The sequence below is a fragment of the Bactrocera dorsalis genome, chromosome 4 (genome assembly GCF_023373825.1).
Source record: "Bactrocera dorsalis isolate Fly_Bdor chromosome 4, ASM2337382v1, whole genome shotgun sequence".
Lineage (NCBI taxonomy): Eukaryota > Metazoa > Arthropoda > Insecta > Diptera > Tephritidae > Bactrocera > Bactrocera dorsalis.
This window is the reverse complement of record NC_064306.1, coordinates 56,608,802-56,622,515: the sequence shown is the minus strand read 5'-3', so window position 1 is coordinate 56,622,515 and position 13,714 is coordinate 56,608,802. Positions and strand designations below refer to the sequence as shown.

Genomic DNA, 13,714 nt, shown 5'->3' with positions numbered 1-13,714 from the left:
TGCTTGGCTGATTTGTTTGTTTAATTTTTTACTTGTATTGTCATCATTTATCTTTACTTTTTAGCTTTTTTTTTTGCTGTCTTTCATTTGTGACTTCTTTTTGCGAATTTCGTGTTCAATCTACTTGCTGCTTTTAGTGCATTTCGTTATTGCCAGCAAGCATCTGTCACATTGTTATGATTACCTTCATTGTTGTCTTTGTCGTCGCTGCTTTGTCGCAGGCATCATTAGTGTCCTTGTGTCGCTCCCCGCAGACAGCGTCCACAGTCAGGCATATTTCGTGTTTTAAAAGAAACACAATTTTTTTCTCATATTTGTTTAGATTTGCAAAGATTCATTCATTCTGCTGTATTCTGCATGGACCGAGGCATTTATTCATTGTCATTGTCAATTTGCTTATTTGAGAATTGCAAATGTGAAGAGAGCGAAAGAGAGATAAAAGGGGGGAGCAGAATATAGCTTGGGGCCTAGGACGCAGAGCGGGTTTTTTCTGAAATGTGTACTTGTTGTGCTTAAATTTAGGTACTTTGTGATATAAATGTAGCTGTTTATTTACAAATACACACACTATATTTACCGTTGTTTATTTGCCTGAAAACCAAAATCATTCTTGAAATTAAGTCAATCGAAGCGTAACTGTACACGGTTTTTCCAACTCAGTGAATTACCCGTACCTTAGGAACAAAAAGTGATCTATTAAAATTGGTCTTTCTGGGTGAAGAGTTGATTGAAAGAGAAAGTTTTCTTAGAACTCGAAGCAATTAGTATACATTAATATACTACTGTTTAATAATGAATTACTTACCAAATGTAAAGTGTATCCTGGTTTTAGTATGTAATTTCAAAACCACGAAATTTCCTTTTGTGAGCGATCAAAATTCTTGAAAGTAGAAACAGTTTTAACTACTATTCAATCGAGCGCACACGTGAGCTTAGATCTCCATTAGTATCTCTAGCTTTAGCCAACTGATATTTCCATCAGTCGAAGCCACATTTATCAACCAAACCTCATAAAAACGTATTACCGGTTCATCTAGAGAAACTCTAAGAACTTACTCAAAATATCAGTAATGTTTTCTTCGATTCAGTCTCCTTAAAGAGGTATCTTCTAAAATTTTATTAGCTTCATTCACTCGAAATTTTCTATTAATTCTTCTCAAAGCTTATTTTCATCAAAAATAGTTTAAAAATTCTCGCTCATTCCACTCTTTAGATTTAACCTTACTTTATATAACATAACCTGTCACATAATAACGAGTGATCCAAGTAGAGCTAGCTCTTTAATAACCTTTGTTTGACAGATCGCGCGTGAGTCATGTCAAGCTGTCACATTATTTCTTATAGTTTTTTTTATCTTAATTTGAAAGCGTACAAAATATAGCTCGTGCAAGAACTGAAGTCGCTCGACCTTCCTAATCGACATCGCTTCGCCCTATGGGCTCTTGAAAAGTTCCAAGAAGATCCGACGTTTTCAAAAAATTTTTGTTCAGGAACGAAGCCCACTTATGGCTCAACTGATATGTAAACAAGCTAAATTGCTGCATTTGGCCCGAAGAGCAACCTGAAGAGATTCAAGAGCTGCCACTTCAGCCTGAAAAAACAATGGTTTGATGTGATTTGTGAGTCAATAAAATCATCTGTCCATATTTCTTCAAAAGTGATGCCGGCAAGAACGGAAACGTCAATGGTGACCGCTATTGGGTCACGATAGCCGACCATTTGATGCCTGAAATTTGAGCTCGTGATCTCGGCGACATTTGGTTTCAACAAGACAGCGTCAATATCCACACATCACATCATTCAATGGTTTTATTGAGAGAGCACTTCGGTGAGCAGAATTTTGGACCGGTCGATTGGTTACCAAGAACGTGTGATATGACACCGTTCAACTTTTTCTGAGGGAATATGTAAAGTCGAAGGTCTATGCATAAAATCCTGCTTCGATTCAGGACTTGGAGCAAAATGTCACGGGTGGCATTGGCCAGTTACCAGTAGAAATGCTCGAACTAGTTATAATTGGACTCTGATATCTGACACGTAGCCGCGGTCAACATTTGAAAGAGCTAATCTTCACAAAGTAAATGCCAAAGATTGATGTTTCGAATGATAAAAATTAAATTTGAAGTTTCGGTGTTTTTTCTTTACAAAAATAGGTAACCTCGAAATGTAACATGATATTAAGATCTTTATAACCAGTTCTGTAAGTTTTGAGTTGATGTTTAACAGAAACCTTCTTCTAATGTGAACTGTATACCAATGAGAGCGTTCTGAATCGGCTGGAACAATGGCAGTCAGAAGGAGAGAGTTTGGGCTATAATGCGGGTGAGGCAAACCTTCACAGTCTTTGATTATCAAACAGTTTTTGACCGGCCTGTCAACATAAAGCCTACCATTGACATGATGTCACATTATTGCTCCATATCTAGTCGCGATTTCGGACCTTTTTCGGAAGTATCTTGCTTCAATTTAATCAATCGTTGCCGGCAGCGTACCACATTAATGATTTCACCCGTTTTTGTAAGCTCAAAATACCCGACGCCCATTTGATCTTACCAAATACAGAGAATACCTTGGCGTGTTGGATATTCGGTTTTGCCATTATTATGACAAGGTTTCGCTAATATTTTTTTGCGATGATTCCACCGGGCCACAAACAATACCATACCGTTGGGGTTTCTGGATGAAATTACAGCTCTTGAATCTGTTCGGGTAGCTCTTCATCCCAAATGCGGCAATTTATAGCTAACTCTCTAGAAAATTATCATATATACTTCCAGAAACTGCATTAGAAATATTCGAATGTCTATTTTAATCAGTCATAATTCATGAGACGAAGACAAAATATTTCACAAGGTAGTCGGTGTCACATAACACAATATCAATACACTCAGTAAATTTCCATCGTAAGCGACTTTTTCAGAAAACTGGTGAGCCTTTGAGGTTTACTTATCGTGGAGGAGGGCGAAAAGTCTTCCTACAGCTCAAACACAAAAAACTAGTTGAATCAGTTCTCTCCAATTCTCAATTAAGTATAAAGAAATCTACTAGTCTTTGAAATCCAATTCTCACTGATTCTCAGTATCACCTTTTTATACAAACCTTTTAGTCAAAACATAAAAAAACAATTAATTCTCTAAAACCAACCACTCAACTTCTGTATCAAATATCAAAATCTTCACAATGAAAGAATGCTTTTAGTACATTCGATTTCATATTTTATTTATTATTAATCAAAGCAACATTTTAATAGCCAAACGACAATTGTGTCCCCAAGGAAACCATCAGCAATGATTGCTTTGAAGAGCTTTGCATTTGAAATACAAAGCAGCTTCATCCAACCCAGTAAGCAATTAAAGTTGCAGCAAGAAAATAATTTCACTTTTATGATCAAATGAAGAAGTAGAAGAATACTCCTCTAGAGGTACAAATAGACACAGAGTTTATGTCATTGCATTGTTCTTGCTGTAGTTGCTGTTGTTGTACATGCAATGCATATTAAAGTTTTAATTAAAGTTACGCTTTCTGCCATTGCGTTCGAGCAAAAGACAAAGCAAACGAAGAGTTAAACGAAAATATCTACCATAATATACAAATCGGTTGCCCAAACCACTTCAACAAAAAGTCGGTACCACGCCAATTTCACCACAACACACCTTCAAAACAGCAACAACAAATATGTGTATGACTTTCCTGTTTGTTTTTCAAGTTGGCACTGCACAAGCCCTGCAGGAAATTGCACCACTACTGAATTGGTTTAGCTGTAGTGTCTCGAGAACAATTATCTTTAGGTCTTCGCATTCGTTCGGTTTTCATTCAAGCATCGGAAGAATTTTACACAGAGATGTCCTAAGTGGGGTTCATTGTAGCTCTTTCTATACTTACCTCTATGCAGAACACGATTACTTTTGTTTTTGGAAAAATATATACAGTTGAAGCTGTAATGTAATACTCAGATATATATCCGTCTGCGTACTCTCGAGCTTAGATGATGTACTTATCTTTGTCTGCGAACTCTCGAATTTCGTCAATTATCTTAGATAAAAAACTAAGCTGCAGAGAACACATTGAGAGCAGGGCTTTCAAAACCCTTTGATTCTGGAGCTCCTTCAGAAGAAAATGCTTACGGTTAGCCGGCTCATGTTTTTAGACCATTGGAAGCAGACTTTGCGTCAACACGGGAATGGTATCATACTCGGCCTTTTTACTGAACTCGAGCTAAATTGGTAATGCAACCGTGAAAGGGAGACTTTTGACGAAGTAGCCATAACGTTATCATTCCCCAATAGAGAAGAATGAACCAATGGTATTGTGATCGTGAGATCGAACGGCCTAATTAAGATGTTCACCGACGGAGCAAAGGATGAAATAAGAACCGAAGCTTACTTTCTGTGTTATAATCCATACGCGGCAGAACGCATCAAATTAAATTACTATAATTCAGTCTTTCAGGCCGAAATTGTGGGCACAACAGAAGATGCCAAGTGGGTTTTTGCTCTAACAAGCAAATCTATAAATATTCTGGTGAATAGCCAGTTGTGGCAGTTAAGGGTACCCGTAGGGCGATACTAAGTCTTACTTTGCAAGCAGGCAATAACTAGACTAGACTCTCAGTAGGTAACTTCAGTATCACCATCTGGCTTCAGGGTTCTAAAGGAATAGATAGAAATGAAAATAGAGATGAGCTGGCCCTCTCGGAGGCGACTGAGGACACAATTCATCTAAGCTACCCCAGGCCGTTCAACTCTTTTAGTGGTAGTTTGAAGCAAAGAGCCCTAGAGGAACTCCTTAGGTTTTGGAACACAAGCAACACAAGAACAAAGTTACTTTTAGGTAGTATTAATGACGAACAGAACAAAAACCTCCTATTTCTAAGCAAAAACAAGCTTAGTAACATTATGGGGATGTTCACAGGGCACCTACCCTTAAGATCCCAATGCAATGAAAAAAGTGAAGTCGGCGGAATACAAATCATGCCCGAAGGATGGTGAGACGCTGTAATATTATCTATGCCAATTCCCAGACTTCAGCCGTATGCGACACAACATATACCGTGGATCCTAATGTTCCATCTTAAAAGACATTGGAGAGCATGGTTGGATGAAAATAAGGTATTTTACAAAATCCGCTGAATTGCTGGATAAGGCTTAATTTGGTTAAGATCCGAAAGCCAAATGGACCTAATTATGACCCTTGGATCCTAGCAAACCTTTTCCTTTGGGTCTTTCCAACCATGCCTGATGGGTACTGATTGGTTAACAACATTTTTGTATTCCAAAAATTTTCCCGAAAGGGTTGCCACGTAACATTTCAAAAAATACAAGTATATATAAGAAATTTAAAGTTAAATTAAGTTAAGCGTCGTTGCATATTATGCATAATTACAAACCATAGCGTAAAAATAATTGATAATTTAAATATCTTTTCAAACAGAGTTGCCAACTAACATTAGAATTGAAAAAGTATACATATATGTGAAGAAAAAATCACACACTAATCACATCATAGAAACTTTATTGCAAAAAAAAACTGAAATGAAATTGTCAAAGTTGCCAACTAAAGATATATACATACCTCTTTAATAAAAAATGCTTTTGGAGAGACATGTCACTTACCTCAATTTTCAAATTTTTTCATAAATAAGTAGTCGTCGAAGTTTTAGTCTAAAAATATACTCATAACTCCCATGATTTCAGCTTAACCATAACCCCCAAAAAGTACCTACAGGGTTGCCTCAACTATCACACTCACATTCCCACTCTCACTGCTTTCAGGTTTCACCTCCAAGGCCATTTTGACTGCAAGTTGCAACTGCTTGCCGGGTTTGTCAAGTCATTCAGCAGTTGCGTTACACGTAGCTTCTGCGCAACGCTTTCTGCTGAGTTTTGACTGAGTTTGTTGTGTTAATAAAGTTTGCACGTCAAGTCGAGGTGTGCCAGCGACACTCAGCTAACTTATTTTCCTGTGTTTGTGTTTGTTTATGTGTATGTGTGTGTGTGTGTAATTATGCAACCGTTGCACATATGTGACAGGCAGTTAAAAAGTTTTACTATTTCAGTGAGATAGCATTCATCCGACTGGCGGAAAGCTGAAGAAGCTGCAAGTGACATTTTCGCCGTGAAATTAATGTATCTTTGTTCCTCTGCTCGGATTGTTATGATTTCGTGCAGAGTTTGATTACATAAGCTGGCATATAGATTGTATGCGGTCTTAACTTACCGAAAGACATTTTTCATTTCTCAATGGATTTCCAGTATTGATTGCTTATGAAGTTGCTCTCTATTGAATCGGATTAGATTAAAATGAAATCATTTCGTGAATATTTTGGTTGAAACAAACTCAGATAGAACTCACTACTTCATGATGGCAACACCTCGGTATTAGCGTCCCTTCTCAGTAAGCCACTTTTACACTCACGACTTCTTATTTTCGCTCGCTGGCTGCTTTGTTCTTAAATTTTACCTTTGTGAGGTATTTAACGAAGGTATTTCATAGACCCAGCATCCAAACCGAATTACATGTAACCTTATGATCCAAATAATAGTTCTTTTTGTCAACATTTGCTTCTTTGAACCAATGTAAAGTTCTATACTTAACACTTTTTGAGTCCCTAATTACAGCGGTCCTAATAAATACTTACTCGTATCCGTTAACGTAGCTCTTCACATTTTGTATACATAAATCAAATTCACCGCTAAATAACCTATAACAGTTTTAGTCTTGTGCTCTTAAGCAACCCACAATCTCGACAATTGCCACTCGTTTGTAGCCTTGGGACGTGAAAGCTCGCTATGATCAAGTCCAAGTGCGAATTGAAGTCACTTCTTTCAGGAAAGTTTCCACGTTTCACTAACAGCAGACGACGGAAACGCGGTCCTCATAAATTGCCTAAGACCTGCAATGGCTCGGATTGGAACGTACTCTATAGAGGACGTATCACAAAATTACTTTAAAAAAAGTGCTTGGTAGTGATAAGAGTACACATAGTAAAATGGAATTGGCAGCATGTAAAGCTTGTACTGACCCTGATAAAGCCTTGAACCATTGCCTCTGTGATTTTCCAACTTTCAGCTGGTTCAGACCGGATAGCTTCTATTGTACCAAACCACAAGCAATAAGGCTATAACGCTAAAGCTATAAGCTATAAGGCTATCTCTTCTATAACGCTAACAACTTCTCCGTTTAATTTCATCTGAACCTGATGATAGCTTAAATGCTACCGTGTGCGTCTAACATACTCTCGACAAGCCTAAGAACGAAACGACAAGCCGAAGAACGAAACGAACGAACAAACCAATAGTTTTAAATATCCGACATCTTCGCAAGGAGGTAACCCTTATAAAATAACTATAAAAAATCGAAAATCATCGTTGAGAATTAAGAAAAGTATTAGACGAACTGATAAATAAAGACGGCAGAGTAATGAGCTGGGCTCAGATACGGCAATTATCGATTCATCCAACAAAGAAGTGCACTTAAGCGGAGTTCTGAAAGGCACAACCGCAATCTGCATGAATTTTGTAACAAGAGTCTTTCGATGTACTACCAAAGTCAGTAAGTCGATCTGAGAACCCTGCACCAGATCAAACTTAAATCGCTGAAACTTCCATCAAGATCATAACGGCAGCACATTAGTACATATGCAAAAATGTTTAATGGAATGGTTGCATAAAATAATTGCAACAAAACCCACTTCGTTCTCAATATTTTACAGTCTTAAGCCCCTTTCCATGCCCAACCTATTTTATAAATTTTGACATACCTTTGCTTACTAACGGGTAATCCCAAATCAGTTTCTAACACATCATTCTCAAGCGTTGGACATCTTTGTGACGTCGGTGTGGCGAATTTCGCGAAATGATCATGGTCTACATCCTGACAAGATCGAATTGACGCAAGAACTGAAACCACTTAAGCACCAGAATCGTCGTATGTTCGTGAATTGGGCTGAGCAACAACTTGAAAAGTATCCGGATTTTCATCGAAAAATTATCTTCAGCGATGAGGTTCATTTCTGGATGAATGGTTTCGTTAATAAGCAAAATATGCATTATTGGTGAGGCAGCAATCCAGAAGTACTCCATGAGTCACCATTGCAATCCGAAAAAGTCACGATTTAATGCGGTTTATCGGTCGGCGGCGTTATTGGGCCGTACTTCTTCCGTGATGATCAATACCGGCGCGTTACTGTGAATAGGAACCGTTACCGCTCAATGATAACCGAATATTTTTGGCCCGAATTGGATGAAATGAACTTGGGTAATATGTGATTCCAACAGGACGGCACCACAAGCCACACAGCGAGTGTCACAATGTATTTATTGAAAGCCAAGTTTGGTGGATCACAAAATAGTCTAATTAATTGGCCTTCACGGTCGTGCGATTTGAAGCCTTTGGACTATTTCCTCTCGGGCTACGTCAAGTCTATGGTTTATGCCAACAAGCCAGCAACGATTGACAAGTGCTTGTATGGAGAAATTTTTCATTTACGAGATATCTTCACGAAATTTTACACGAATATTATAAGTTTGGTGCCACCAAAGTAAGCGTTGTACTTTATTTTTTATTTAATTAGGCAATATTTAGTAGGAATAACTACTGTTGGACAAAAATATAACTTTTCCACAAACCCTCATCGACTTTTCCAGCGCACCCCGCACACTCAAATATGCATTAAGGCCAGAGTGCTTGCATTTTGCTTTTAATTTCCCCAAAGATGTACTTAGAAGCGCTTCGTGCACATTACATTTTTAATTGAATTGACTAGCTCACCTTCAGCACTTCAAAAACGGTTTGTCTACGCATTTATTTGCCACTCGACGCATATCCGCGCCATCCATCGTTGACACCGCTGACGGGGCCGCGAAACTTTGGCACCATCATAAATCATCTTGCCACAATTTAATTAGAAAATTTAAAACCACACGTCTAATACGCAACCACACCGCGCGCACTCCTCCTTACCATTGCGCTCACAGGCCTCCTTACACAAATACACACACATAAAAGTCTAGAAAATCGTTTAAAAGTAATGCGTGGCTTATCCGGGCCTCTGCCATTTGATAGCACGCACACGCCCGCCGCCATCCTAGCGATTTACCGTTAGCATATACAATTACGGGCGCTTGAGTTTGTGCCTCTGTCAGCGCTGGTTGCTGGTTGCTGCTGATCCATTATTTAACTGTGTCATGTTAAACCAACTTCCGCTGGCAGAAGATACATGTTGCTGCTCATACTTCGGAGATTTTTTGTTGTTGTGTGCTGTTGCTTTTAATATCTTTCATAACGGCCATTTCAATATGCTTTATTTATGCATTTGCGTTTATTTGCTCTTCTCACAAATGTTGTTCTTTTTTTTCTCATTTTGGCTTCATCGTTTCAGAGTTGGGCGCAACAATGCCGTGGATGACGCCATTGGACCCGCTAACGCACGTCACAAAATCGTTGTTATGGGTGCGGCCAAAGTGGGCAAAACTTCCATAATCACACAATTTCTGTACAACACATTCACCACGAAATACAAAAGGACCATCGAGGAAATGCATCAAGGCAACTTTTCAATTGCCGGCGTTAGCCTGACGCTGGACATTCTAGATACGGCCGGCTCCTATGAGGTGAGTGTGCGAACATGAATGAATTCTATTTCAATACCATTTTACAGCCGTGTATGCGGATGTGCCTGTGAGTAAGTTCACTGAACATGGATGATGATACAGTCAGCGCCCGCTATTGCCATCTATGGACAAATACTTAGATTGAATACAGTCGTGTTTTTTGGTTCTACGCGTCGCTTTCAATTCAAAATGATGATTCAGAAGTCTTTTGAACCGTTCTTATGAGATCGTCTTTGGAAAAACGTTGTATAGATTCACTATTTGACAAATATGAATTGTTGTTCCCACGATTATCATCTCAATGTAACCAGATATATGAAAGATATAACTTCGGCTGCACCCAAGCTGTAGCACCCTTCAAAGGTACATATTTTGAAGCATTAAAGCTTTATCTTGACTTTCATTGGTCAGTTTGTATGCTATAGTGGTCTGATCTGAACATTTTGTTCGGAGATTTAAAGGTTGCCTTGGAAAATAATTCATTCAAAATTTTGTGAAAATAGCTTGTCAAACAAAAAATTTTCCACAAAAGGGCCGATAGTTGCCCAGTGCTCTTCAAGCTCCCTCCGTACCCAGCTGTCCAATAGGATACCACAAATGGACAGCCAAAGTCCGACTCGTTCCCACTGCAACCCCAGCAAAGCTGAGGTGCCCTATCTTGCCAACTTATCAGCTCTACAGTTGTCTGCGGTTCCGTTATAGCCTGGGGCTTAAACTAGTCTTATGCAGTAGTAACCCAATGCCGTCGATAGTGAGTTCAAAGCTAGTATTGCCGCCCTACCATCCAGGTGGCTTTCCTGAAGAAGACTCCACACTGGAGTAATATATCAAATGCTACTTTGATATCAGCTTGAAATGCTACAAGAGCAGAAAACCTGAAAACGGTAATGGTGGATAGTTTCCGACAAAACACATCTCCAACATCCTTTCCCCAAACTTTGACCCATTCATACATACGTAAATAAACTCACTGCCACTCTCTTTCAGTGGCTTCTCGCAAAAACCACCAACTCAGAAAAAACTACCAAAGCTTGGTTCGGCGACTTTGTGGTCCGACCAAAGAGCTAAAACTAACTGGGTTAAAAAATTCGTTCGATTGCTCCTACCTAATTTAGTCAAAGTTAAAATTTTAGTTGGGAAAGCTATCATAATAATTTGAAAAAAGGTCTTCAAAATGTCGATGAGATTCATTACTCATTAACTGACTTTTCTTCAAATATTTTGGTAACATTTACAGCATTCTTAAAGGGGATTTTGTCATTCAGAAGCAGACAGCTAGAAATGATTAATATGATCAAATTCATGGGCCTCGCGCTGGATTCCACTCTGCGGTGGAAGCAGCATGTGGACCCAACCATAGTCAAGGCTACAAAGGCACTCATAGTGTGCAATCGACCAGCCCCAGGATTTTCGGGCAATCCAAGGATTATTACGTGGATGTACACTACGTTACTAAGACCGATTATTACTTATGGACCTCAAAAGGGTATTGGTGCAGAAGTCACAGGACATGGAATATCCATTCCCATGAGAAGATTTCCAAGCATAATCTAAGGGGAAGTCTGTGTTATAAGTGGGCGTGTAGAGATATACATCCAACGCAACCATCGTTACGAAAGTATTGTCTTACTCAACGCTAGTTAAGCGGGACTAACAGGGATTCCTGGTTATGAAATTAAGTCGCTTCTAGTGCCGAAGTATATAATAATGCTGAACAGCCTATCTGAACGTAACCAAGTGCACGTTATTTGGGTACCTGGTCATATGGGTATATCCGATAATGAACTGGCTGACTAGCTCGCCCGCTCTGCAGCTTTCACAAGAAGCTTGGGGGACCGGAACCGTTGCGGTTGGTTCTCATACTATAAAGGAACAGCTCCGTAATGAGGAAAGAGAAGGCGGAGAGAGAAATTGGCAACATCCTCAAGGAATGTGCCTTGTCAAGTTGCTAATAGGTGGTTACAACCTCAGATGGTTTAAAGTAGTAATCAATCTCCACAGAATTTAATTCCGGCCACTGTCAACTCAGGAAGCACTTACACAACATGAGCCTGGCCTCATGTGCAAACTGCTGGTTCTGTGACATGGAGCCGGAAACCTCAGAAGCAGTCTGCGGACACAGGATTAAGGCCCTCGGATCCATATTTCCAAATAGGGATCTCATCGCCTAATTAGCACCCAGGCGCATACTGGACTTCATCAATGTGCTGGGGCTAAGTGATTTCTTCGACCTAGGGGAGTGCGCCATAGATCCCAGTGCATATCTCACTTTCCAATCTAATCAAATCTCTTTTTCCCAAATCTTATCCAAAATTCTTTAAAATCGAGCTCGTACTGTAAGCGAAGTAATCTACGGTCTGCCAGTCCCTTAAGTTTTGCTTTACTGCTTCTCAATGCGTGTGCTTCCGTGTATCTGTTGTATGTGGTTGGCGGTGTGTGCGTGAGATTTTGTCCTGCATTTGTTGCGGTTGGTTGCGGTCACTTGGGGGAAGCGCGTGTGCGTCCAAGATTACATTGTTCAATGGCAACCGCAAGGCTCATAAAGCGCAACCAATTTTTTATGTGGTAATTGCTATTATTGTTGTTGCTATCAGTAATACAGCTGAGCCACACGCACACCGCGGCAACTGTTACTTGCACATACATATGTGAGTGTATTCGTGTGTGTGCGGCTAGGACTTTTGTATTTTATAACCGCTGCTCGGTCGTTTTTTATTAAATTTTAATTTCCATCATTTGCGGTTAGAAATTGCGCTTCCGCGTGTGGGTTTATAGATGTGTGCGTGTTTGTGGTTGTACGTGTGTGCCGTGCGCGCTATCTGTTTTTCAGTCTGCCGCCATCCATCACTCAACTGATTGATATTTTCTATTTACTTGTGAAGGAGGCGCTACTAACTATTCTTTAACAACATATTTGCAACACGCTGCGGTGACACGAACACGTGCTCACACACACATGCCCACATACATATGTATGTGTTCATATGTTTTGACATTGATGGGTAAACAATTTTGAAACGGAAATTACTGTTTGAATTTCAATTGAATTCGCCTTTTTCCTGGATCCTTTTACACATATGTATGTAAGTGCGTGTTTGTATCATGCATAAATGTATTGTGTATATACAATTGGAAGTATTCAGGGTATACCTGTTACACCTTCGCATAACAAATTCACAATCAACTTTATTTTATGTGAAATATTTTCGCGATAATTTGAATATTTAAATTTTTTTGAATTCAATGGCATTGTTGGAGGATTGAAGGTTTATCAACAACTGAATTTTAAGGAAATTTAAAAATACGCTTTTCATAAAATTCTCCACTAAAATCTGTAATACTAAAGCCGTTTATCTTTTATCAGACTATTATAGACGTAGACACTAGAGCTTGTTGATTTACAGAAAGCCAAAAGCATGGAAAAAATCGGGTATGCGAAAATGTTCTACGGATCATTCTAAACAACTTTCCTTAAGAAACTATGGGTGTAAAACTGGTTTGAAGCCTGCGATTTTAAGGCGAATTTTTTAAGGATCGTACAATTTTTTATTCAGTTCCGAATGAAATTCAATACGTAGGAGTATTTTGATATTCTATTAAGCAATTGTCGCAATCGATTAGATCGGACAAATATATCACTTATCTCCCACATACTCGATTATTCACATTTTCAAACCCATAGCTTCTCAGCCAAAGTTGCTCAGAATATTCCGAAAGAAATTTTTGCATACGCGATTTTATAGAAAATGAAATCGACCCTCCCTACTAAGTACCCCCAAACCCATTGAAAATCGTATAAATATGTCAGAGATCTTTTGACAGGGTTCTTTCTCATACATACAGTCTGTCAAGTAAGAGCGTGGTCGACTTTACTGACCGTTAATGAAAGATTTCGCTCTAATTCCTTCGCGAGCCGATAGAGGGAAGCTTTGTCCTTGATGCATTGTCAACAAACGTTTAGTTGACATTGATCTTTTGAAAGAGAATAATGGTAAACGCCATGTGTGCTAAGTACGCGTCGCGCAACGAAGCTGTGTTCCTTTGCATCCACCCGAAAGGTCCCAAAATGTCGCAATCAGCGGCTACTAAATATATGAGAAAGT

The 13,714-nt window shown here is 39.1% G+C and overlaps 1 protein-coding gene across 1 annotated transcript in view; it reads left to right on the top strand.

Moving 5' to 3' along the window:
- The window catches only part of LOC105224321 (ras-related protein Rap-2a), a 104,672-nt gene that overhangs the window by 58,220 nt on the left and 32,738 nt on the right, over positions 1–13,714 (top strand). Inside the window, exon 3 of the mRNA XM_049455430.1 lies at positions 9,380–9,611. Within this exon, the coding sequence (XP_049311387.1) occupies positions 9,380–9,611 (232 nt within the window). The remainder of the gene's footprint in view (positions 1–9,379; positions 9,612–13,714) is intronic.